The following is a 25,977-nucleotide window of genomic DNA, read 5'->3' as shown; positions in this document are numbered from 1 at the left end:
ACACAAGGCCCTAGCGTAAGCTGGCCACTCCGGCGGAGGTAGCAGGCGTTGCCACACCGCAAACAGAGGCAGCCAGGGGGGAGAAACTGCCCTTACCATTAGGGACATTTTGGGCATGACTCTAGCCAGGAAGCGAACTGGCAGAGAAGAGATGCTGGCACCACCACCAGCAGCAGCATTGAAAAGGCGAATGAGTGGGCAATTGGCGACCCACTCACCTGTTTCACCCCAGGGCAAAGCACCCAAACACTGTCAGTCTTAAACGTTTGGCAGCAGACTTCCAGAGCTCAGACACAAGGCCCTAGCGTAAGCTGGCCACTCCGGCGGAGGTAGCAGGCGTTGCCACACCGCAGACAGAGGCAGCCAGGGGGGAGAAACTGCCCTTACCATTAGGGACATTTGATTCATGACACTAGCCAGGAAGCGAACTGGCAGAGAAGAGACACTGGCACCACCACCAGCAGCAGAATTGGGAAAGGCGAATGAGTGGGCAATTGGCGACCCACTCACCTGTTTCACCCCAGGGCAAAGCACCCAAACACTGTCAGTCTTAGACGTTTGGCAGCAGACTTCCAGAGCTCAGACACAAGGCCCTAGCGTAAGCTGGCCACTCCGGCGGAGGTAGCAGGCGTTGCCACACCGCAGACAGAGGCAGCCAGGGGGGAGAAACTGCCCTTACAATTAGGGACATTTTGGGCATGACTCTAGCCAGGAAGCGAACTGGCAGAGAAGAGATGCTGGCACCACCACCACCACCACCACCACCACCAGCAGCATTGAAAAATTGGAAAGGCGAATGAGTGGGCAATTGGCGACCCACTCACCTGTTTCACCCCAGGGCAAAGCACCCAAACACTGTCAGTCTTAGACGTTTGGCAGCAGACTTCCAGAGCTCAGACACTAGGCCCTAGCGTAAGCTGGCCACTCCGGCGGAGGTAGCAGGCGTTGCCACACCGCAGACAGAGGCAGCCAGGGGGGAGAAACTGCCCTTACCATTAGGGACATTTGATTCATGACACTAGCCAGGAAGCGAACTGGCATCGAAGAGACACTGGCACCACCAGCAGCAGCAGCAGCAGCAGAATTGGGAAAGGCGAATGAGTGGGCAATTGGCGACCCACTCACCTGTTTCACCCCAGGGCAAAGCACCCAAACACTGTCAGTCTTAGACGTTTGGCAGCAGACTTCCAGAGCTCAGACACTAGGCCCTAGCGTAAGCTGGCCACTCCGGCGGAGGTAGCAGGCGTTGCCACACCGCAGACAGAGGCAGCCAGGGGGGAGAAACTGCCCTTACCATTAGGGACATTTGATTCATGACACTAGCCAGGAAGCGAACTGGCATCGAAGAGACACTGGCACCACCAGCAGCAGCAGCAGCAGCAGAATTGGGAAAGGCGAATGAGTGGGCAATTGGCGACCCACTCACCTGTTTCACCCCAGGGCAAAGCACCCAAACACTGTCAGTCTTAGACGTTTGGCAGCAGACTTCCAGAGCTCAGACACAAGGCCCTAGCGTAAGCTGGCCACTCCGGCGGAGGTAGCAGGCGTTGCCACACCGCAAACAGACGCAGCCAGAGGGGAGAAACTGCCCTTACCACTAGGGACATTTTGGGCATGACTCTAGCCAGGAAGCGAACTGGCAGAGAAGAGATGCTGGCACCACCACCACCACCAGCAGCAGCATTGAAAAATGGGAAAGGCGAATGAGTGGGCAATTGGCGACCCACTCACCTGTTTCACCCCAGGGCAAAGCACCCAAACACTGTCAGTCTTAGACGTTTGGCAGCAGACTTCCAGAGCTCAGACACAAGGCCCTAGCGTAAGCTGGCCACTCCGGCGGAGGTAGCAGGCGTTGCCACACCGCAGACAGAGGCAGCCAGGGGGGAGAAACTGCCCTTACAATTAGGGACATTTTGGGCATGACTCTAGCCAGGAAGCGAACTGGCAGAGAAGAGATGCTGGCACCACCACCAGCAGCAGCATTGAAAAGGCGAATGAGTGGGCAATTGGCGACCCACTCACCTGTTTCACCCCAGGGCAAAGCATCCAAACACTGTCAGTCCTTGGCGTTTGGGAGCGGACTTCCAGAGCTCAGACACAAGGCCCTAGCGTAAGCTGGCTACATTGGCGGAGGTAGCAGGCGTTGCCACACCGCAGCAAGTGCAACCAGGGGGGAGAAACTGCCCTCACCATCAGGGACATTCGAGGCATGACACTAGCCAGGAAGCGAACTGGCATTGAAGAGAGACACTGGCACCACCACCAGCAGCAGCAGAATTGGGAAAGGCAAATGAGTGGGCAATTGACGACCCGCTCACCTGTTTCACCCCAGGGCAAAGCATCCAAACACTGTCAGTCCTTGGCGTTTGGGAGCGGACTTCCAGAGCTCAGACACAAGGCCCTAGCGTAAGCTGGCTACATTGGCGGAGGTAGCAGGCGTTGCCACACCGCAGCAAGTGCAACCAGGGGGGAGAAACTGCCCTTACCATAAGGGACAATTAAGGCATGACACTAGCCAGGAAGCGAACTGGCAGAGAAGAGATGCTGGCACCACCAGCAGCAGCAGCAGCAGCAGCAGCAGCAGCAGCAGCATTGGAAAAGGCAAATGAGTGGGCAATTGACGACCCGCTCACCTGTTTCACCCCAGGGCAAAGCATCCAAACACTGTCAGTCCTTGGCGTTTGGGAGCGGACTTCCAGAGCTCAGACACAAGGCCCTAGCGTAAGCTGGCTACATTGGCGGAGGTAGCAGGCGTTGCCACACCGCAGCAAGTGCAACCAGGGGGGAGAAACTGCCCTCACCATCAGGGACATTCGAGGCATGACACTAGCCAGGAAGCGAACTGGCATTGAAGAGAGACACTGGCACCACCACCAGCAGCAGCAGAATTGGGAAAGGCAAATGAGTGGGCAATTGACGACCCGCTCACCTGTTTCACCCCAGGGCAAAGCATCCAAACACTGTCAGTCCTTGGCGTTTGGGAGCGGACTTCCAGAGCTCAGACACAAGGCCCTAGCGTAAGCTGGCTACATTGGCGGAGGTAGCAGGCGTTGCCACACCGCAGCAAGTGCAACCAGGGGGGAGAAACTGCCCTTACCATAAGGGACAATTAAGGCATGACACTAGCCAGGAAGCGAACTGGCAGAGAAGAGATGCTGGCACCACCAGCAGCAGCAGCAGCAGCAGCAGCAGCAGCATTGGAAAAGGCAAATGAGTGGGCAATTGACGACCCGCTCACCTGTTTCACCCCAGGGCAAAGCATCCAAACACTGTCAGTCCTTGGCGTTTGGGAGCGGACTTCCAGAGCTCAGACACAAGGCCCTAGCGTAAGCTGGCTACATTGGCGGAGGTAGCAGGCGTTGCCACACCGCAGCAAGTGCAACCAGGGGGGAGAAACTGCCCTTACCATAAGGGACAATTAAGGCATGACACTAGCCAGGAAGCGAACTGGCAGAGAAGAGATGCTGGCACCACCAGCAGCAGCAGCAGCAGCAGCAGCAGCATTGGAAAAGGCAAATGAGTGGGCAATTGACGACCCGCTCACCTGTTTCACCCCAGGGCAAAGCATCCAAACACTGTCAGTCCTTGGCGTTTGGGAGCGGACTTCCAGAACTCAGACACAAGGCCCTAGCGTAAGCTGGCTACACCGGCGGAGGTAGCAGGCGTTGCCACACCGCAGCAAGTGCAACCAGGGGGGAGAAACTACCCTCACCATCAGGGACATTCGAGGCATGACACTAGCCAGGAAGCGAACTGGCATTGAAGAGAGACACTGGCACCACCACCAGCAGCAGCAGAATTGGGAAAGGCGAATGAGTGGGCAATTGACGACCCGCTCACCTGTTTCACCCCAGGGCAAAGCATCCAAAAACTGTCAGTCCTTGGCGTTTGGGAGCGGACTTCCAGAACTCAGACACAAGGCCCTAGCGTAAGCTGGCTACACCGGCGGAGGTAGCAGGCGTTGCCACACCGCAGCAAGTGCAACCAGGGGGGAGAAACTACCCTCACCATCAGGGACATTCGAGGCATGACACTAGCCAGGAAGCGAACTGGCATTGAAGAGAGACACTGGCACCACCACCAGCAGCAGCAGAATTGGGAAAGGCGAATGAGTGGGCAATTGACGACCCGCTCACCTGTTTCACCCCAGGGCAAAGCATCCAAAAACTGTCAGTCCTTGGCGTTTGGGAGCGGACTTCCAGAACTCAGACACAAGGCCCTAGCGTAAGCTGGCTACACCGGCGGAGGTAGCAGGCGTTGCCACACCGCAGCAAGTGCAACCAGGGGGGAGAAACCAACAAAACCAACCAAAACCAACTTCAACTTCACAAAACCAACTTCAACATTGGTGCCCGCCTCTGCTCCCACCCAAAGGCTAAACATTTTCCTAATCGCATGCAGAATATTTTGGGAAGTGTGCTTTTCATCCATCACTTCTGCATGGAGAAGGAATGATCGGTAGCCTGCTGCAGCAACTTCCTTAGACACACCGGGCTGCCACCAGTGTGCTGTCAAAGAAAGAAAGGCATGCTGGGCGCTAGGTGCACTCCACAAATCTGTAGTGAAATGAACACACTGACCAGCAGCCTTGGAAAGCTCCTCTTTCACTGCTGCAACACAGGACCGATACAGCGAGGGGACAATGTTCCTGCTGAAAGTGGAACGTGACGGAACTGTGTATTGTGGAGCCACAGCCGCCATCAATTGTTTGAAAGGCTCCCCTTCAATCATGGAGAAGGATGCCCCTCCAACAGCAATGAACTGACCAATAAGTCGCGTTACTTTATTGGCCTGCTGTTTGGGCATCGTTCTCTTGGAGTGGAATGCCCCAAATTCTTCCAGGGTGGGCTGGGCATGCAGTGCTCCAACCTGCCTTGGTCTCTGGCTGCCAGCACTAGTTGCTGCTGCTGCTGCTGCTGCTGCTATTGGCTCAGAAGAAGAAGCTGTTGGGGTTTTTCCACGGCCACCAGCTATGCTGCCTGCACTAAGTTTTACCTCTGCATCTTTCCCCAATAGCACAGCGTTGTGTTGAGTGCTGAGGTGATGCTTCATGCTAGCACTGGTAAAATGGCCAGACACTTTCCCTCTGCTTATTAGCTTCCCACAATGTTTGCACTTTCCATAGCGCCCTTCTTCAACATTTTCAAAGTGCTCCCAAATTGGGGCGCGCATAGCCTTGGAGTGTGCCTTGGGTGCTGCTCTTACTGCTCGGGGTGGATGAACAGAGGCAGAACTAGTGGTGGTGGGACTGGTGGTAACAGTACTGGCCATAGTGGGACTGCTAATTGCTTTAGATTTGCTAGGTTTTGCTGCTGCTGCTGGTGGTGGTGATGGTGATGATCGTAGCGGAGAAGGTGGAGGCTCAGGGGAAAATTGTGCACTAGTCATTTGGACACTGCTCCCTGAGGAATCTGATTCCTGACCACTCATCTCCTCTACTTCCTCTGGCTCATAGTCTAGCTCTTCATTAGCCAGATCGAATGGAATTCCTGCTAGGCTGGAGCTAAGACTGATATCGTCGTGAGACTCGTGACTAGTAGTAGTGCGAGCAGGAAGAATAGACTCTGCACTTGGCCTCTCAGTCTCAGGCTCCTCTGCTACCTCGCTAGGTGGAGTTCCACTATGTGTAGCCCTCTCTCTAACTGTCTTTACAAAAATTTTGTAAGGACTTGGTGGCTTGCTAGAGGTACTAGGAGGACATGGCGTGGCGGTACCAGTGGGAACAGTAGGCGCAGCACTAGTGGTGGTAGAGGCGGTAGAGGTGGGGGTGGTGGTGGTGGTTTTCCCTACAAAGGAATGAGATCGCTTTGGTTTGGGACCCCTCTGAGTCTTGCTGCTAATTTGGCTCTGCTTGGTACCTTGCATGCTGCTGGTGGATGGGGAAGATGCTGCTTGGGGCAAAAGGCACTTCTTTTTAGTCACTGGGCTGGTACTACTTGTGCTACCCTTTAACTTTGAACGTGCTTCTGGTGCTTTAGGCTTTCCGTAAAAAACCATAGAGCTTGTGGGCCTAGCCGCACTACTACTGCCTGCTTTTGGTGCCTTTCCTTTACTTGATGATCCTTCAAGCAATGCTTCCCCAAATGATAAGCGAGAGCTTGGCCTACTTGGCCGACTAGACTGACGCAAAGGCTGCATCTTAGAACTGGTGGTGGTGCTGGTGGTGGTGCTGGTGGTGGTGGTGGTAGATGGAGCTTGTCCCTCCTTAGTCCCAAAAGGAGGATCCATTTCAAATTTTGTGTTGTGTGTGTAGTGTAGTGTAGTGTAGTGTAGTGTAGTGTTTAAAAAACTATAAAAAAAAATAAAAAAATAAAAATAAAAAAAAGGAAAAACGAATTAAAGACAAAAAAATTAGAGGAAGTTCTCTTCAGTGCTACTGCTTAAAAAGTAAAACTATGCACTACTGCACTGTGCTGTGTGCAATCTGCCAAAATCCTAAAGTTATTTAAATTATTAACTCAAGATTAACTATTTAATAACTAGCAGTATTTTATTTTTAATTTGAATTTACACGGGCCTAAGAGCTTAGCCTACTACTATGCTAGCCTAAAGCTATATTTCCTTACTATAAGTCTACCTCTAGGCAGACGCTCTCAAACCCACTAAGCTAAAGTGAGGTTAAATCAGATTCAGTATATGATTTATTAATTAATATTAAGTTATATAATATTAATAGATTAGAACTAATTTACTTATATATTATGTATTATAGATAGAAGAATATAGATTATGAATTAGAATTTAGAATTAGAATTACTTATATTATAGATTATGAATTAGAATATTATTATTTATAATATATTATAGATTAAGATTAAAGAAGATTAGAATTATTTTAGTACTACAGCTAGTAGCTTGAAGCTTTGCTTAGTACAGCTCGTCACAGTCAATTTTTCTTGAAAAGAATTAGAAATAAAATAAAATGTCACAGCAAAACAGTTATCTTCACTGCTTGCTGCACTCACTAGCCCAACAAGTTCACTTCACTGATGGACTGAGGTGAGCAAAACACTAAGGGTACTTTTAATAAAATTGAAATAAAATGTAAAATAAATGAGAAAATCTTTGCAAAACAGTTAACGTCACTGCTTGCTGATCAAAAAAAAACACAGCACTTATGCGGCTGCACTCACTAGCCCAACAAGTTCACTTCACTGATGGACTGAGGTGAGCAAAACAAATGAAATAAAATGAAAGATTAATTAAGAAAAATTGACTTGGTCTCTTACTGTTGCTAAAACAAAGCACAAACTATAGAGCTGCAGCACCAGTACTAATAAGATTAGCTGAACTATACGCTAGTAGTAATTAATTAATATTATTACTTTTATTTATAGCTAATTTAATTAACTATTAAGATAAGAAAGAATTAGAGAATTATTGATATTACTGATTTTAGATTAGACACTAGTAGATGTTCTGAATGTCTACAGTACACTCTACACTAGTATACTATTACTAACTATAACTGACAAATATATATATTTTATAATGAATTCAATTATTAATTATATTAATTAATATTACTGATTTTAAATTAGACACTAGTAGATGAATGTCTACAGTACACTCTACACTAGTATACTATAGTATATATATATATATGACTGACAAATATATATATATATATATTATAATGAACTATTAAATTATAGATTCTATTAAATTGTAATTTATAAATTCTATTTAATTTATTTAAGCAGGACAGGCAATAGGCACTAGTGCCAGCCCAGGGCAAGGGCACCCCAGTGCCACTGAGGCACTGGGTGCACTGTCAACTCAACAGCACTTACACTAAAGTTGATGACAAATTAATTTTAAAAAAATTAAATTAATCAAATTATTATTATTAAATTAATTATATTAAGTAGCACTGAAGTGAGGATGAAGTACACTGTGAGAAAGGCTTACCAGTCTCACACAGAACAGAACAATCTCTCTCTGTAACGCTCGGATGCAGCACAGCAGTGTTGCCAAAGCAGTCACAGCGAAAAATGAATGGATCTCTCAGGCAAGCTCTGGTCTTATAAAGGCGCCTTCAGAATTCAAAAAACAGCAGCACAGGCATTGGACGAGACCCTTAGCGTTACGTCACAAGAGTGAGCTGATTGGACAGACGAGGATCAGCTCACTCCTGTTTGAAATTTTGGCGGTTGCGCGGCAAAAACGAAGACGATCACGAAGAATCTTCGATTCTTCGTGATTGTGAGTCTTCGTCTTCGCCTACGGTTTGCCGGCACTGTATTCTGTTCTACGTTCCTTCGGAACGAACAAAAAAACGGCCTCTTCGTGCTCGTTTTCATGTTCGCCCGAAGACGAATGCACAAGTCTAATAACAATGCTCCATGATAAATGACATAAAATCAAAAGAGTAACATCGTCTTGGATGGACATGGAGCTTTGTTATCTGAGTTACTTTCCTGTCCACTCTCCATACGAGACTTAAACCATGTTTCACATATAGCTTCACCTGTCCTCGACTGGCTAAGACAACAGCCCGTACAAATCATGTCTGCTGTCCGTATTGACCCTGGGCCGTCTAGCCAAACCTTTAGTGAGTTTAGCACAAGAGCTTGCATTCTTTTTTACAATGCTCTCATTGGCGTTTAAAATCTCTGTATATTTTATATATGAATACATATATTGCAAGAGCAGCGTCCCCTGCGTTCATGATATTGCTAATTTTGAATATTGTTCATTTTAATGTCATTGTTCATTTTGTTTTCTAACTGCGCTATGGAATCTGCGTGAGCTCTTTAAATAAAATGTCAAAATAATCGTTTTTAAAATTGCTAATTTTTGGAAAACTGGAATTTAATTTGTGCTAAATGAATCATTTATTTAATGACATAATCTCAAATGATTGTTGCAGTCCTATACGTGCACTCACTTGGCTCGCTTGGCTTCTAGTAGCAAGTGTTCGGCTTTCCGGACGTCATCTGCTGTATAATCCAATATGGCATCCACGTTGGAGAGGGTTCTCACTCTGTCTTTGATCTCCTCTGCCAGACGTTGTATCTGCTGTGGGGTGGCAGGGATCGAGAGGTCCAAAACACGGCTTGCCACCATCTCAATGCTGTCTGGGTCCGCACCTTCCTCTGTTTCGGAAAATGATTAATTTAATGATTAAAGAGTCTTGGTACGGCAAATGCCAGCCTTATTTTCATTAAACAATCTGAATTCTATTAAATGAAAGAGCTTTTATAAGAATGAAATATTTGCAGAACTGAAGCTCGGATGAAAACATCAAAGCTGTGGTTTTAAACAAGTGGGTAAAGAAGTTCCACAGAAGAGGGACTATCTGTGATTATATTTAAGAACGGAATCCGTATTTATTTTACCCTTCCTTCTAAAATGTTTGTCCCAAAGCAGTAGAGACTAGTTTTGTATCGGGGAGGCATTCTAAACCCCTTGCTATTATTTATACCCTTGCTTTCTATTGGGTTTCTGTTAAGAGAGCGTGTACTTACGGCTCAGAAAGTCTTTGATTTGCTGGATGAGTTCCCTCATTTCTTTGTTGGAGCGCTCTACTCTTGCCTTTGTTTCCTCTGCTCTGTCGAGAGTGGCCTGGGCTCTCAGTTTGGCTCTGTCTGCCTTTGCCTTGGCATCTGCAACCTTCACAAATGATACGACAAACATCTCTTACACATCAGTGTTTTATTAAATTCTTTATGGATCACTCCGGTTGGGGAGATGTCTACTCTACCTTCTGGAATAGGACTTCCACCTCTCCCAATGCTTTCTGGAGCTCTTCTTCTGCGTGACGAGCTCGGTCCAGGGCATTGTCGGCGGTGGCCGCTGCTCCATTGCAGTTCAGGCCACCGCAGTGTCTTTTGCCCTCATCATCCCGACAGCCTGCTCCACCACAGGGACTCTCAGAGCATGGAACGTCTCCAGGAGCTCCGCAGACCTGTGTTTAGAGCGCATTGATAATGTCATGGTCACAAGGTACATATCTTACAAAATCACATAGACCCCAGAGGTCCGATCTTCAGATGTACTTTAGATTACACCTAAAAAGGGACCTTTAATGTCTTGAAGGCTCACGTGACTCTACATCTTACCATATGAACACTGGTCTGCTAAAAAGTAATCACCTAGAACTGACCTTTTCATTAATCTTTTTTGTATCAAGGGTTTCAGCTCTAGCCGACAGATCATTCAATGCCCGACGGTTTGCTGCATTCTTGCGGTTGAAGTCATCCCGACTTTGTCCCATCAGTTTCTCCGTCTTTTGCCGGATTATTGCAGAGTCACTAACGGGGCTGGGGACGTCGATGGCAGATGCATTGGCTAAACTCTCAGCCTCTCTGGACTTGGTATAAGACTCATGAATGCTGTCATATGCTCCTGTAACAACACACATTTCAAACATTTAAGGGTATAATACATGTAGTGTGCTCAATGTGGCTTAAATGTTTATATATAATAGGGGACCCAAGACTTCTTAGTAGTACCGTGTCACCTAGACAAAACAAACTGACCACAATGATTCTTATTAAATCTGTAATTTACTCTTTCCTCAAAAAGAAAACCAAGAAAACGTAAAAAAATATACAAATATTTCAGAAACTTTTTAGAGAAATCACTGTCCCCGTACCTCTCGACCTTCTAAAACTTTCCATCTGTGATGAGGCTGTGTATGATGATACATTAAAACTCTAAATTCTAAACCCTCGTACCTAGAAAGTTGGAGTTCTTGAGGACATCGAGCTGATGAGAATGCTCTTTGGCAGTCATGTTCAAATTTCGAACGTCCCTCTCCAGCTCTGAAATATCATGGTTGGCATCAAAGTTTTCGTCCTGAATGCTGGTCAGCTCTCCTTCCAGCTGGGTCAGGGTCTCCGTAGACTCGTTTATTTTATTCCTGATTAATAAAATGTGTTACCAGATAATAATGAAATCATTTTTACATAATTACATAATTACGGCATTGAAAACAGACTTAAAGCCCATCAAGTTACACTGTTCTAGGTGCCTGTATCTGTTGGTCCATTATTTAGGGAAATAAACCTGCTCTTATAGACATTTAACTTCCATTCAGGATCCAGGCTAGGTCTTCCCTGAATCAAATTAGTTTATATATGACTATAGGTATTTGTGTCTACTGACCGAAGGTCGTCCATTATCTTCATAAGGTTTGTAACAGACTCCACAGTGGCGTTACGGGCATTCACAATGGCACGAGCTTTGGCTAGTTTGGCCTCAATGTCACGGAAATTCTTTTTAAAGGTCCCTGCTACGCCAGTCTGCTGGACATCCTTGCTCCGACGTACTAAATCCCGCGTGCGGGTGGCCAGATCTTGAACAATCCGATCCCAGTCTCCGAAGCACTGGTGGCATGGCTGACAATCCGGAAAGTGGCCGGAGAAGCCGCGGGCACACTGATCACAGCGAACACCTGATACCCCCTGGCGGCAAGTGCAGTGACCGGTAGCCCTGTTACATTGTGGCGTTTCGATGCCTCGGCCGTCACAGTCGCATGCTACCAAAAGAAAGACAGCAGGGTGATCAGGACGACTAATAATTTTTATTATTTATTAATTTATTTTTGGCTGCTCTGTCGAGTCATTCAGATTCACAGTAATGGAGGTATGTTGATAATATTTACCCCTGCATTGAACATTGGGATTTCCCCAATAATTCTCTTGACAGTCGGTACACGTCAGTCCACCAAATCCAGGCCGGCATTGGCACTTCCCTGTAAACTAGCCAGTAAATAAAGAGGAAGACAAGTTATTTGGCTTTATTTGTCTATGATTCCTATTCAGTGTTCTGTTATTGTCTATTTTAATTGGATACGCTATGTCCTTATAGTTGATGTAAAACAATGGGGGAGTTGAGTTTGGAAGAGAGCTATGCGTTGTACCTCATTGCAAGCCAGGCTGAAGGAGTTGTGGGGGTCACAGTTGCAAGGGACGCAACCTTTGCCACTGGCCAAGTTCCAGAAGTTAGGACCGCATCGATCGCAGCTCAGACCTGTGACGTTGGGCAAACACTGGCACTGGCCGGTATTCCTGTTACAAACACAATCATCTCTGGAGGAACATTGGCTCCCATCTGTTCCAAGGAAATTGCAAATGCACCCTAAAACCCAAAGACAGCCATTAGATTTCTAGCCAACAATTCAATTACAGATCAGTGAATGAATCTTCTAGAATCTGCGTCACTTACTTCTACAATTACGTCTTGATGCATCACCATAGTAGCCAATCCGGCAGTGCTCGCAAAAAGTCCCTTCTGTGTTGTACTTGCATTTGAGACATTGTCCGGTGCGGCGGTCGCACGCCCCAGTATCTGTCATATCGATGTTATTGTTACATTGGCAGAGAAGGCATCGACCTCCGATCTGGAATGGGTTCCCATAATATCCCGGAGCGCACTCGTCACATCGTGAGCCTGGAGAAGAGATTCCATCGTTACTCCCCATGCACGTCTCTTTTCAATGAATTAAGGGTTCTGTTCCACTGTGACAAATCATTCATTGCGCTCTGTAGCGTGTTAAGAAAATAAACCTTAGCAGATCTGTCATTTTATCTTTTCCTTTGAAGATTTGCTCAGATTAAAAACAATCAAGATGCCTTTTTAATTTCAACAGCATGCGAGAAGACATGTTCTACCCCTTGATGGAACTCCGTACATTTGTCTAATTGCTGTTGTCTCAGAGTATCTGTTCACATGGAATTCTTCGGTTTCATGGTTTTAAATACTTCCTAAAGGCTCATTTCTTCACAGAAGCAGAGACGATGAAGAAAACGTTCTTATATAGCATTTTGTAATATTTGTAACCATGTTTCCCCAAACTGCAATGGCCGCCATTATACATTATTAGATAAATACTTTATACGGACTTAGAAACAGACATGTTCTTTACGCTACGGCCACTTCTATTTTAACTGCTGTTCCCTTGAGGCATAACGAAGTTATCCCCATTATGGAGAGAGATATATATTTAGATTTGATTCTCTACATTTCGGACACTCGAGAGCTCTCCTATATTGGCAGGAGCTCTTGGTACAGAATCCTGGGTTAAGGAGATGAACGTTCTGTGAGTTACAGACGACGCGCCGTGATGTTAGGAGATCACCAAGCACTAAATGCTCATTAGTGACATTAGCATGAGTATGAGATGCAGCCGTAGCTTTGTAGTCTTTAGAGCATGTAAGTGCTCACTTATCCTTGACTTTGAGAGTAAGAGAAGAGTCCTTACGTGACACATAAATGCGTTGGCTTGAGTTGTGAGCACCAGGACCTCTAGGGGTTCCACGATGATACTTACCCTCATGCGAAGATATTAGAACCGAGCATTTCAATAAATTACCAATGGGCACCAGGGATCCGTCACTTTTGGTCCTTCTTCAGTCTCTCAGAGACTGGGAAGGGGAACCCCTCGCTAATTTACAAACGCTACTAGGACCTCCTTGTGCCTCTAGATGGGACATTGGGAAGAGGAGGGAGGACATTATAAAAAGATGGGTTTCCCATACAGTATATCCTCTTGAGGTAGCCATAAACATGTGCTCCAAGCAAGTGCCGAAAACATGTGGAAAACTCCAGCAGTGCTAATTCATTTTGCCAAACATGTAACCACCTTTTTGAACAACCTTTGGGCTGATTAGATACACTAACGATATACTATCCCAGCACGAGTGGGGTGAAGCCATGCATGGGGTGGTTGAGTGATCGTGAAATCATTTACTCACGTCGTACCCCTCCTGACCGCTTTACCAGTCCTGAGGAGAAAAAATTGTAAAAGACACTAGACACAAGCCGTTCCTAGTTACAGGTAGCCAACGAGAAAACAGGGCCAATGCCAGTCGTATTCTAGAAAAGAACCATAGTGAGTAAATTCCTCTACAGTTCCATGGTTGGTTGTACACGTGGGGTGGAAGAATAGGTGTCAGGAGAAGGTTTCTTACCCCCAGTAGAAGTGGTAAAGACATATGGCTCCTGAATCAAAGACGAGACCAACGACTGATTAAGGTTTGAGTCTTTACAGCAGGAGAAACAGGCGACTAGACGGGGGCCGAATGGGGCCGATCTGCAGGCAAATTCTTTGTTTCTATGCTTTGGATAACAGAATTAACCAGCCTTTATCTCTAGCTGGACTATTTATATTAATTATATATATGATAAAGTATAAATATGATAAAGTAGTATTGATAAATCTTTGAGTATTTTGATTTGTTAGTGTTCCTCGAAACAGTAAAATATTTCCATTTATGAAATTTTCATAAAACAAGCTCTTCGAATATTTATAACCTTTTATTTTTAAATAAATAAGTGGGAATTTTCTGCGGATTGTTCTTGGTAAAGCCTGAAAAACAGATATTTATTGTTATTGGAGTGATAGCTGCCCGGCCCAGCCCGAGTCTCACCTGTATAACCCTGGTTACAATTGCAGATGACCTGCTTGGAGCGAGGATCTTGGTGGCAGGAGGCGGCAAAATGTCGTCCGCTGTTAGGGCCATCGGGGCAAGGACAGGGCCGGCAGTGATCGCCGGAGCCGAGGACAGGGTTCCCGTAAAAACCAGAAATGCATCTGCAAAGTGAATTGTGTGTTAGACCTTATTAGAGGATTAATTAAAGCAGATCGGTTACTTTTACCAGTCCTACATTTTATAGTTTCTGCTATGGGAACGACCAACCTAACTTCCTATGATCAGCATCAGCATGATTATTCCTCCCCTTTATGGATCCCTTTTAACATTTTTGGGAATTTCCTACCAATGACACTATTCTCGGTAGCAGATTGGCCATTGACCCCGTTTAGAATTGCCATTTCTTGGATGATATTTGCTATTCTTTCTTCTACATGGAATGGATGCTGTAGGCAATGGATTACTCACAAGATGTTTCTCGAAAAGCCAATATTTCCCAGAAATAAACAGCTTTGGTTCAGACGGTAACAATAACCGAATCACCTTTCACATCTGTCTCCTGTGCTGTGGTCTCTGCAGTTCAGACAGACGCCCGTCCTCTGGTCGCACTCTTCAGAATGGCCGTTGCACTGACACCTCCTGCAATTTGGGAAGCCCCAGTGCCCAGGCTGGCAGCGATCACACCTCGATCCAAATGCCCCGGGCCGGCAAGGGCACTGTCCGTTGTACTGGTCACAGAAGTTATGGAAGGAGCCCTCTGCGCTGCATTCACAGGCTGAAACAAGAGATCAACATCGAACAAATGTGTATGTCACCGAGACCTATTCTTCAATAAATGTCCCATGATTCTGAAGGATACAGAAAATCTGTCAATTAAAAACTTAAAGCAAAAAAAATGTATATGTTCCATTTTATAACACTCTAAATAGCATTTATAATCAGAAATGTCTATGTAAATAATACACTTTACATGTTCTGTCTCTTCTTCTGGATCCCAACCAGCCTTCTTAACTGGCTGATGATTTAGCCGTTTTAAAATAAATATATTTTAACCTTATTTTTCAAAAGTTGGTTCAAAAAACAGGGTAAGGGAAGTGGTTTGGATGCAGTACGGATACTTTCATGACAACCACACAATGTTTAGTGTCATTCTTGGATCCATAGCTAAGCTTGTGGTTACCTTTGCATCCGGCTGGTCCAAAGCCATGTGTTCCGGGAGCGCATCGGTCACATCTACGGCCAATAACGTTGGCTTTACACTGGCATTGCCCACCATTGGGGTCACATTCTGAGCTCAAGGACCCTTGAGGATCGCAGTTACAAGCTGGAGAGAAACCGGAATTCAATTGACTGTAGATCGTTGTCCCTGCTAGATCGCTTAAGAATAAAATTAGCTTCTTCCATGTTTTATTATTTTTTTGTTATTTCTGGAGAAAAAGTCAATATTAGATAGATCCAGTGTTATACTGTTACGTAACATCTAACCATGTTGATTGTACTTGGGAAATCCATATGGTGTGAACCATATGGTGCCAGCATTAGCTGTAGTTCTCCTTTATAATCAGAAGGTGGCGTTATATCCATTCATACAGGAGAAAAGCTACTGATTGGTCTCAGTCGTTTGCTTCTTAGTGGGTCACAGAAAACGTTAATAAGTATCAGAAGCTTGAAGACTCCGAGGGCCCCTCTCTTGATCTCCTACGGCCTGTACAAAAATCCTATGGAAGGTGACAAAATGATGACCTAGCCCTTTATACTTATGTTTATTTATGTGTGTGTGTATATATTGTATTGTGTGTATGGTAGTTACACATTCCCAAGGGCATGAACAGAAAGACATTATTTCACCCACAATCTTAACTCACCGAGCGCTCCGTCATGAACGACGGCTGACATGCTTGTGATTAAGTTGGAGCACACCTCCGTGGTGGGGGATTTTATTACACTTCCGCTGTTACCATGACAATGATAGCGCTCAAAGGTCTCCTTGCGATGAATGGAGGCTGGGTCGCCTCCTATGAACATTTCCAAAGAAGAGTAGCGAGGAATCAACACAATCTGTGAGAAGAAAGAACCAAAGATGAGGTCCTCCTTAAGACACAGCGTCGTGAGAACATGTTATTATACCAAAATCTTCTCCGGTTATCTCATATGTATGATTCTATGCCTCCATCCTCCATGCCTCCATCTATGCCTCCATCTGGACTGTTGTAAAGGTTGCCCCACCACAACCTAGAGAGCTCCTGGTTTAGCTGTTCCTCATCATCTAGTATCTTCTTCACAGCTACCTTTCTGCATTCACTAACACCCAAGCTATTAATACAATGTTTCTTTACAATTGTTACTCTTATTACAATGTACGTGTATGTTGCCGTCAGAAAATTGTGTGGCTAGCGGGAAACACGCTCGCAATGGCGTCTCTCGTTGTCACCTTTTTGTTTCTTTATGTCTAAATTGTTATGCGATGCGCTACTTTTTATGTCCCGTTTTCCAATCGTACAATGCTGTGGAATATGGTGGCGCTATATAAATCAATAAGTAATACTAAACTCTGCTTATTATTACAAATAAGTAGAATAGACGATCGAGGCTCTCACCGAATCGATAAGGATGCTGGCTCCCAACACCTGCTCCCAAGAGCTGTACCTGATGAATTCCAGGCGGATTGTGTAGCTGACGCCGCGTTCCAGACACACGGGCTGCTCCAGGATAACATACCTAGAAATCACAACCATACACGTGAATTGTGATATCTTATTCCTATCAGACCCTGTTGTGTTGTTTCTCAGAAGCATTTCTAAAGCGTTACCCTACATCTCAAGTTAATGTTTTGTGCTTCTTGTATTGAGTTAAGCGAAGAAGTCTGTATTATGAGATAAGCCTAACAACACCTTGAAGAAAAGAACATTCTTGGCAAAACCAACGTGGGCATAAGTCACCTACTAAACTTCTCCTAGAAGAACGTGGATGCTGTTGAGTTGAAAGCAGTAGCAGCTTATATGACCTTGAGGAAATCATGGCTCATATACTTGGGATCAGTCAATGAAATATCTAACAAAGTCATCTATAAGGTTTCTAGTATTTAATGGCAGGCAGCTTCATCCCTATAAGAATATGTATCTCACCTGGAGCCTGCGGGTAGAGATGCAGTTAGGAGGTCATCTGATGGGATGGTGTTTCCACAAGGGCTACTGGTTGGGATAGCTCCGGGTCTAATCACAGATATCTTGACCAGCTCCCACCTGTTTGGAAGCTTTCAGAAAATGCAATGATGGACATTTAGACTTCTCACTTTCATTGCTCATATTCTGATAGGCTTTCTTCCTTTCATGTTGTATTCAGGGGCCCGCTACCACCTACTGCCATCACAGAATCAGGTTAAGATTTGACTGTGCCATAGAGAGAGCACTCAATAGCATGAACTAGAGCACTGGGACATCGTAGTGAGAGTAAACTAGTTGTTGGCCATGGCAGGATATCACACGTTGCTTTAAACCCCTAGACAGGTGTACCTAGTACATAATCTCCGGTGGACCAAAGGTTCTGTTACCAAACGTTGGGTATTTGAGAATACAGCCCTATGTCATTTATCTGTCAATTTCCGTCCAATTTTCTTATATAGTTGTGGTTTACCTGGGGCTCGTAACGGATGACTAAGTCGTACTCCATAGAATATGGAATGTTGCTGATCTGAAACTCTAGAACCCCTTCCTCCGGGACAAGCGCAAACCCAGCACCGGTCCAAGTAGCTGGACGACCCTGTGGATGTTCCCTCTCTGACACCGAGCATCCCTGTGTTAAAAAGACAAAAGGCAGAACAGCTTTTAAAACTTACAAGTTAAATCGGGAACAATAACTATATTTGGTGGGGGGGAAACAATAGATAACTTCTTTTATATATTTTTGGGAATATGTTATTTTGTATCCTGAGAGTTGAAACTCCGCTTACATGTCTGTGCAAGGCTGTCTCTGCCTCATAGGTATAATGATCCAGGTTGATACGGTAGTGACCAGACTTTACTAGGTTACACTGCCTTCCGACCATATGACTTCTGCAGCGACACTGTCCGGTCTCTGTAGCACAACTGGCATGGAAATAAAAACAGATTGTAAGCTCCCAAGATCAGGCCCCTCTTCTCCCTGTGTGCCAGTATGTCTTAACGTGTATCAATTTGAATGTTCTTGTTCATTTTCTTTCTCCCTTATTGTAATAGCGGTATGGAATCTGCTGGAGCTCTATTACTACAAGTTATTTTAATAGGCACAAGAAGAAACGGATTATGGCATATGCTCTTTCAGTGCATTACGAGCCATCTAGAACCAAAAGGGACCATAATCTTAATGTTGTTCTTATACCTCTTTAAGGTACTCCTCATCAAAGATTAGAGGGGTTTGTACTCACTTGTTATCCCATGCACCCCCAATGTCACAGTCGCACGCCCGGCATCCGTAGACATCATGGCTAAGAGCCCAGTATTCTGGCTGTTAACATCAAGAAAAAAATAACTATAAGACATTCTACAAGTCAACAAGACCAGCTATTCCAATAGGTTATATGGACAACTGCGTAGAGTGTTGAATTTGGGGCAACAAAGCTCGGCTCAGGAGGCAATGGTTGGCAAAGGGAGTCTGTTCTGATGTTCTAGAGCTGGGAATTGGATTCATCAATGGTTGCTTGTCAATATGGACATCCCTTCGGGGATCAGAGCTTTTAAACTGGTGAAGTGAGTAGGTCTTGATGTCTCTAATAGAAAACACCATAGAGATGCATGGTCAGCTTCAATAAAGTATTATATAACCTCATGTTTCTTCTCTATATGATGTTCTCCGTGGGGTATTAGTTCAGCCACACAAAGACATCTCCAAGTAGCAGGAAGCGGGACAATAGAAGAGGATTTATCTGCTACGCGGCATCAGCAAAAACAGCACAAACGCTGAGTGCATATAAAGTTACGCATTCTATAATAATGGCCATAAAGTCTACTAAAATACACAACCGGTACAGGCTTTGTCTGCGTCCGTTCCGTTATTACAAAGACTCCATAAACCACTATAATTAGGATTAAAAACGATTGTAGATGTTTTTCTCATGTTGCGTAGACCACACACTTAAGGTAATCTTAAAATTACAAACTGGATTATGTTGGCGGGGGGGGGGGGTGATTGGCAGCCTTGTTCCTATCAGCAAATTCTCTACATTTCCATTCGGAGGATGGATGTCGTTACCAGCAGCTGCTGTCTGGAATGCCCAGGAGGATATGTGGAGGAGACACACGGAAATGACATTTCCTGCGACAGCCCTTTAGGTGCGTGAACCGACATAACGGCCCCTGGATGTTTAGAGCTTTTCATTCGCTGTTATTGATTCCATTAGTTAAGTATCTCCCTTCTTAAAGGTAAACAGAAGACCTTACACTTGTTGACTCTAGATTGTAAGCTCTTTGAGCACGGCTCTCCTTACCCCTTGCTTCTGTAAGTCATATTACTACGTATTATGTTCCTGTTTATGAAACAATAAATAATAATACGCATAAAAAATAAGTACAGTATAATGCCTCATTCAAGTGAAACCAAAGCAAAGTTCTAAAAAGAGAACATTGAAAGAACAAGCCGTGTCCATCGTTCATGCCCTGAAATTAAATTGTTGAGCTATACAAGTCATTTATATATTTTATTCTTTTTTTTTTTTAAACATTTTGCTTACAAGGCACTGATTGCAGCTTCGTCCGGTCACAAAGCGCTTGCAGAAACAGTCCCCGCTGATCGCGTCACACTGGGAGCCATCGGACACGGTCCCTCTGGGGTCACACTGGCATCCTATGTAAAATAAATAAATAAATAAATACAATTATTTAAAAACAAGCCATTTCCTGTAGTACTATACCTGCCAACTGTCTTGGATTTCCAGACAAAATCCAGTTATGGGCGATTAGAGAGGTTTTAATCCGACAAAAATATTTAATATAATTCGGGACTGTATATAATTATATTACATTTCAATAGCTATATGGATTATGTTATTGATCTCCTATAGAGTAATGTAAAGAATTATGGTTCTGTTATTTTGTGCTTTTCCCAATCATCCACCGTTTCTCACTTACGTTGACAGCCTTGGAAATTATCTGCACTGAGCCCGAAGAATCCAGCCTTGCATCTATCACAGCGTGGCCCTTCTACAAAATCCTTGCACCGACACTGTCCAGCAATGAGTCCCAAACTTGGGTTATCTTGAGAGTCACACAGACCCCCGTCTAGAGAGCCTTCCGGGTCACAGTCACAGGCTACAAGTGAAGGCAAATTTAGAATGAAACCATGCAAGTACAAAATATTAAAATACCCTGCCCTCCTTCCATTGCTAAAGTCATTGAAGATCAATGTTGGAGTGGCAGTTCCAACCTCACTCTAAATGTATCTCAAATATTTGAAGGTCTCCTGTTGAAGAACAAAGAAAACCCATCACGCTGAGTTTTTTCCGCACCTCTGCAGACAGCACTGTCCCTGATGTCCTTGGCCGGATCTTTGTAGAAGAAAGGCTTGCAGAGCTCACAGTTCCGGCCCATAGTGTTGTGCTGGCAGTCGTCGCACACTCCACCGCTCACATTCCTGGTGGACAGGTACACGGCCATATCAAAGTGACACTTCCTCGAGTGATTGTTACAGTTGCACTCTGAAAAACACAGGTTACCCAGTGACAAGTTTTTACAAGAGGATGGCCTAATATACATAAAGTTTCTAAAGATCCTTGTAAGTTGAACAAACTTGGATCTTTTCCTAACTTTGACTCATGTGTTAGTCTGGACCATATCTCTTACTCTTATTTGACAGTCTTGAGTCTCTTTAAGAAGGTAAAGTATGACCTCTCCATCAGTGAAGACAATGGATGTTACAGCCCAGTAGCAGGCCAACTATTGTCTACTAGCAAGAGATAAGGTCAATACTAACAGAGGCAGCTAAGGAACCATTATACGCAGAATTTCCCCATCTTTAAGGTCATGTCTTATAGTTCAACATCCTAGTGAACTCACTTTTACAGGCGTTGGTGCTGCGTCCCTCAGCTGGTCTCCAGGGAACTTCATTGAAGAAGCTATCGCATTGCTCACAGTTGAGCCCCTTTGTGTTGTGTTTGCACACGCATCTCCCATGTACCTATTGGACGAGAAGATACGTTGTTCATGATATTATAGTCACCAGGAAACCGCGGAATTCCATTAGGTATAAATGGAAAGTAGGCATCTCTTCTTCTCCATCCGCATAAACTATAACCCACCTCATCTTCTGCCAGCATCAAGGCTGATAAGTAGTTGCCCAGGAAGGGGGGACACCTCCATAAACATACCCCAAACATTTAAAAGTAGGCTCTGAAAAGCTCCTATGATCATTCTGGCTTTACAATAATGGCCTTCATCAGGATGGAGCTGATAATATAGCAAAGATCAGCTTCAAGGTCAGTTCATGGAGATTTTTTTGTTGTTCTACTTGGTATTTTAGTAATGAGGCTGACCTCGACTCTTAGAAGAAATGCATACAATGCATACCAGGAGATTCACGTTACATATTTTAAAATGGCAGCGAGACATCAAAGAGAGAATTGCATTCGAGGTATGCTGCGTTTTATCTTTTCCAATAAAACACGGCTCGGTGGATTTCCTTCCTTAGTAATTACTGAGTAAAGCGGGAGATTAGCAGGGCATGTTTTCAAGAGATAAATATACAGGATTCCATACATGTTCACGTTGCTGAAGTCAGGTTTGGATTGGGAGGTTGAGGAAACAATGAATTTGCTTCCATCTGAATAAGAGACCTCTTGGGTCCTGAAAACTTATGTAATTTAACATTATTTTATGTCCTTTTTTAAAAAGATATCTACTTTAACTAAAGACTATTTTTTTCTTGGGCTCATACGGCTATATACATTTTTCTTGTGTACAAGTAAATCACAAAGACACATTTGGGTTTCCATACCATGCCCTCTGCGTCTTCGGAGAAGCCTTGAATGGGTGCGCATTCCGATGCGTGGCCATAACAGAAGCAGTTTCCTCGCACCACCAGCTCATACAGGGCATAGTAATACTTTTCCTTAATCTCCAGGCGCGAGTCGAGCATGTTGTCCCCCAACGTGTGCAACTTGGTGAAATTAATCCTGAGATTGGTGATTTTCAGGAGGTCTAGGAAAAAAATCAGACAGTTCAGAAGGAGAGACCAGTCAGAGAAGAACACCTGCTGGTTTTTTTTTTTTTTTTTGGTCCCTTTCTTTTTATGATGCCCCCCCCCCAGTTCATTGTACATGACTATTGTAGCTGGAAACGGATGATTTTTAATGGAATCTCTTCATAGGTGCACAGAGGCCCTTTATCACTCCCATCACTCCTGTGTTCTAATGGCCCCTTATCACTCCCATCACTCCTGTGTTCCAATGGCCTTTTACCACTCCCATCACTCCTGTGTTCCAATGGCCTTTTACCACTCCCATCACTCCTGTGTTCCAATGGCCCTTTATCACTCCCATCACTCCTGTGTTCCAATGCACGTTGTGTTTGCTGATCCAAGTTTAAGTTTAAAAGGCTGATTAATCATTAGAAAACCCTTTTGTAATTATGTTACAGCCAGAAATTTCCTTGTTTTCCATGAAAACAGCACAGTGACCCCAAACTTTTGAAAGGTGGTGTAAAAATGTCCAATAACCCTAACATGGTTAACCCATTCAGTATCAGAAAGGCAACAAATGCATTTAGAGCCAGTGTCATTCAAAGGGTCCATGTCCAATAATACAGGTAATGTCACCTGCATGGATCAAGCGTAACCCAAGATTGATGTGTTTGGGTTTTAACCTCAGGTAATCTATCAGAATAGGGTTGTCACTTATTAACTCGCCCATGGAAAACTATAAATATCATTAGAATATAGTCTTATTGCAGCACTGAACAAAATAAATTGTGTATTTCTGTGTGACATGAATGGGATAGTAACTTTGAGTCTTGATAAATTCACTTTTCCACTTGAATTCATAATTAAATTATTTCTAATAATCTGGTAAATTACTGACAAAAGTAAATGTTTTTTAAGCTACAGTCCCACTGTGTCATGTAAAGAGCCGTGGAAAGACATGCTGTTTAGCCCTCTAATAAAAGGTTATTATGTGTTGTGTTAGCGGCGGCTTTGATAATCGGGGGGTCTTCAGAGTAACACCTCTACTAACACAACCCGCCGAGACTTGTTTAAAGGTTTTAAGTAATCTGCTTTTAAAAGTCTACGCGAGGCTGGATAGAAGCCAAGAGTAACACTCAGTATCATCATTTAAAAAGAGAGCTGTCCTTCTATGGCAATAAAGATCAGCACTTAGTGGAAACACTGAGCTAAATCAGTAACAGCCACAGGCATCCTTACAGAGCTATATTCCGCTCACAAATAACTCTCTCTTCTTTTAGAAAGAAATCAGACCTCTCTCGAGCTGTCAGGAGCCGGAGGAAGAATGACAGTCGCTAATAAAAAGTGGGTTGCTTGGAGCCAGGCGAGTCTTATGAACAGTGTGTGGAAATACCCCTTCATTTCTAAATGTAAAGCCTGATCTCCACCGTTAGGTCTCCACATATATATCTGAGTTATTACAACCTTGTGTGCATGTCCTCGTTTCCTTAGATGGTAACCGCTAAAAGGAACCATTCAGCCTGTCTAGCTTACCCATTTTTTAATCAATATCCTAATCTCAGGATCTGCATGATCATTCCTCTCCGTTAAGTTATCTCGGAAGTTGCGGATTATTTTTCATTGGTTCAGGCTGGCTTTTTTGAGAGTTGGGGAGAAGAAGTGAGAGAACTTCCAGGACAGGAACCTAGACCGTGACCGTGAGAAGCCAATGCTGGGTCTTCTAGAGGCTACCATAAATCTCAGCTTTTCAGCAAAACATCTCTAAAAGACTCCCAAGCAAAAAAAGCCCAAGCTATAGGTAGTGTAATCACTTAAATTAGTATAAAAGGTCAGGTCATCATTAAGACCTATATTTCGAAGAGTAGTTAGACCACCTCTGCTGTTTAGAATACTGGCAACCTCAACAATCTACAGCTGGTGAGATATTCATTATTTGGGTTGGCATAAAACCCATTATCTGCCATGACAAATGTGTAACGGTTAACCTTTTAAAGCACAATGGAGTGATAAGCTCCGCAAAACCATGTCCCAATTCAAGAAGAACTACGTTAGGATTTTACATGGCGTCAGTGGAATAACATTCCTTTTCCCAGCATTGGCCCGAATACACAGCAAACGTGTGATGACTGTTGATGACATGATATCCGCGCCAGTAAAATTTAATTGGCTTGGAGAACATCCAGCCTGCCTCCAGGCTACTACACTTAGAAGTTTTGTTAAAGAGTTTTAGAGACTCACTCTGTATATTGGGGCTGTACGGATCTCGAATAGGAATGGCTGGATCCAGAACTCTGTAAATCACCTGAAAAAAAAGATTTCTGAGGTTATTTATTGCCCAATTAAAAATATACAAATTGAATCTGAGAGGGTTCACTAGCAGTACTAGTTATACAAGTGGCTCTTCAGGCACAGCTGGACTACAACTCTCATGATTCTTTTTCTGGCCAAGACAGGGACATAGAATATTCTATATGTCAGATATTAAACCTTGAACTCCACGGAATGCACTTTTACAGTGGGGCTTAAAGGATTAATTGAGCTTTAAGCAGTTGGATTCTGTCGTAATATTGAGTTGAAAGCATCAGGCAACACCTACACGTAGTGACTTGCTAAGAGAGAAGAAAGGGGTGTGTCTTATAGAGACAAAATGGCTCCGTACAGGGAGCTCCGTACCGTATTTAAAATTACCAGATGCTCAAAACCATTGTGTGCATATTTAAAAATACATACTAAAATAAAAGATAAGGGGTTTCTCTACTTTTTTTTTGAGGTGGCAGGTTCATAAATGAGCAATCCTCCTAATTTCTTCCTTTGGCTGTTTTGGCCTTCATTAATAATACCTATTTTTTTTCTCACCTCTCCCTCAGTTGACGGCTCTATGTCAGAGTAACGTGTTTCACAAATAACATCGTCGACCTTCCGCTGTATAGTCCGCGTCACATTGGGGAAGGAGCCTGCACAATCGTGAGCGAAGTACCTGTACACCTGCCACGTACGGCCAAAGTCTGAGGAACGCTCCACCAACATAGCTGCTGGCCTGAATGTCTGAAGGAATAGAACGAGTAAATATGGTCCACATTGCCTTAAATGTAACAAAAATTACCTACTTTTTCCAATACTAATCAATGGTGACATTATGTTTACCTTGAAGGTCATGATGAGATGAGTAAAATGAAACTCAGCCTCCAGATCTAATTGAATGCTGACTTCAGAAACACCTGTCCAAAAGAAAAGGGTAAGAAATGTTTTATTTATACTTTATAACACAATGTTTAAGGTTGTTCACACAAAACAGAAAACCTTTTGACTGGGCATACCCGTTGAGCGAGGAATTGTGCATACATAGAATAGGTTTCCAGAAGTGTTGGTATGGGCTCACACAATGGACGGTTCCAAGGGCTCTTAGGATATATATGGTTGTCTCACCGTGGAGATAGGTTTGTGATTTTGC

General features: G+C 44.2%; 1 protein-coding gene across 1 annotated transcript in view; it reads right to left on the bottom strand.

Annotated features, from left to right (window-relative positions):
* The window catches only part of LAMB2 (laminin subunit beta 2), a 41,512-nt gene that overhangs the window by 3,808 nt on the left and 11,727 nt on the right, over positions 1-25,977 (bottom strand). Inside the window, exons 4-29 of the mRNA XM_053469297.1 lie at positions 25,671-25,744; positions 25,383-25,571; positions 24,765-24,828; positions 22,344-22,546; positions 21,407-21,527; positions 20,860-21,048; positions 20,483-20,662; positions 20,086-20,198; positions 18,784-18,863; positions 18,331-18,466; positions 18,015-18,173; positions 17,507-17,634; positions 16,979-17,099; positions 16,247-16,439; positions 15,562-15,705; positions 14,925-15,156; positions 14,379-14,542; positions 12,175-12,399; positions 11,870-12,087; positions 11,612-11,708; positions 11,113-11,485; positions 10,683-10,867; positions 10,109-10,350; positions 9,707-9,910; positions 9,471-9,615; positions 8,891-9,098 (exon numbers count right to left, since the gene is read on the bottom strand). Of these exons, the coding sequence (XP_053325272.1) occupies positions 8,891-9,098; positions 9,471-9,615; positions 9,707-9,910; positions 10,109-10,350; positions 10,683-10,867; positions 11,113-11,485; positions 11,612-11,708; positions 11,870-12,087; positions 12,175-12,399; positions 14,379-14,542; positions 14,925-15,156; positions 15,562-15,705; positions 16,247-16,439; positions 16,979-17,099; positions 17,507-17,634; positions 18,015-18,173; positions 18,331-18,466; positions 18,784-18,863; positions 20,086-20,198; positions 20,483-20,662; positions 20,860-21,048; positions 21,407-21,527; positions 22,344-22,546; positions 24,765-24,828; positions 25,383-25,571; positions 25,671-25,744 (4,387 nt within the window). The remainder of the gene's footprint in view (positions 1-8,890; positions 9,099-9,470; positions 9,616-9,706; positions 9,911-10,108; positions 10,351-10,682; positions 10,868-11,112; positions 11,486-11,611; positions 11,709-11,869; positions 12,088-12,174; positions 12,400-14,378; positions 14,543-14,924; positions 15,157-15,561; positions 15,706-16,246; positions 16,440-16,978; positions 17,100-17,506; positions 17,635-18,014; positions 18,174-18,330; positions 18,467-18,783; positions 18,864-20,085; positions 20,199-20,482; positions 20,663-20,859; positions 21,049-21,406; positions 21,528-22,343; positions 22,547-24,764; positions 24,829-25,382; positions 25,572-25,670; positions 25,745-25,977) is intronic.

Source organism: Spea bombifrons, chromosome 6 (genome assembly GCF_027358695.1).
Source record: "Spea bombifrons isolate aSpeBom1 chromosome 6, aSpeBom1.2.pri, whole genome shotgun sequence".
Classification (NCBI taxonomy): domain Eukaryota; kingdom Metazoa; phylum Chordata; class Amphibia; order Anura; family Pelobatidae; genus Spea; species Spea bombifrons.
This window is presented reverse-complemented; position numbering and strand designations above follow the sequence as displayed.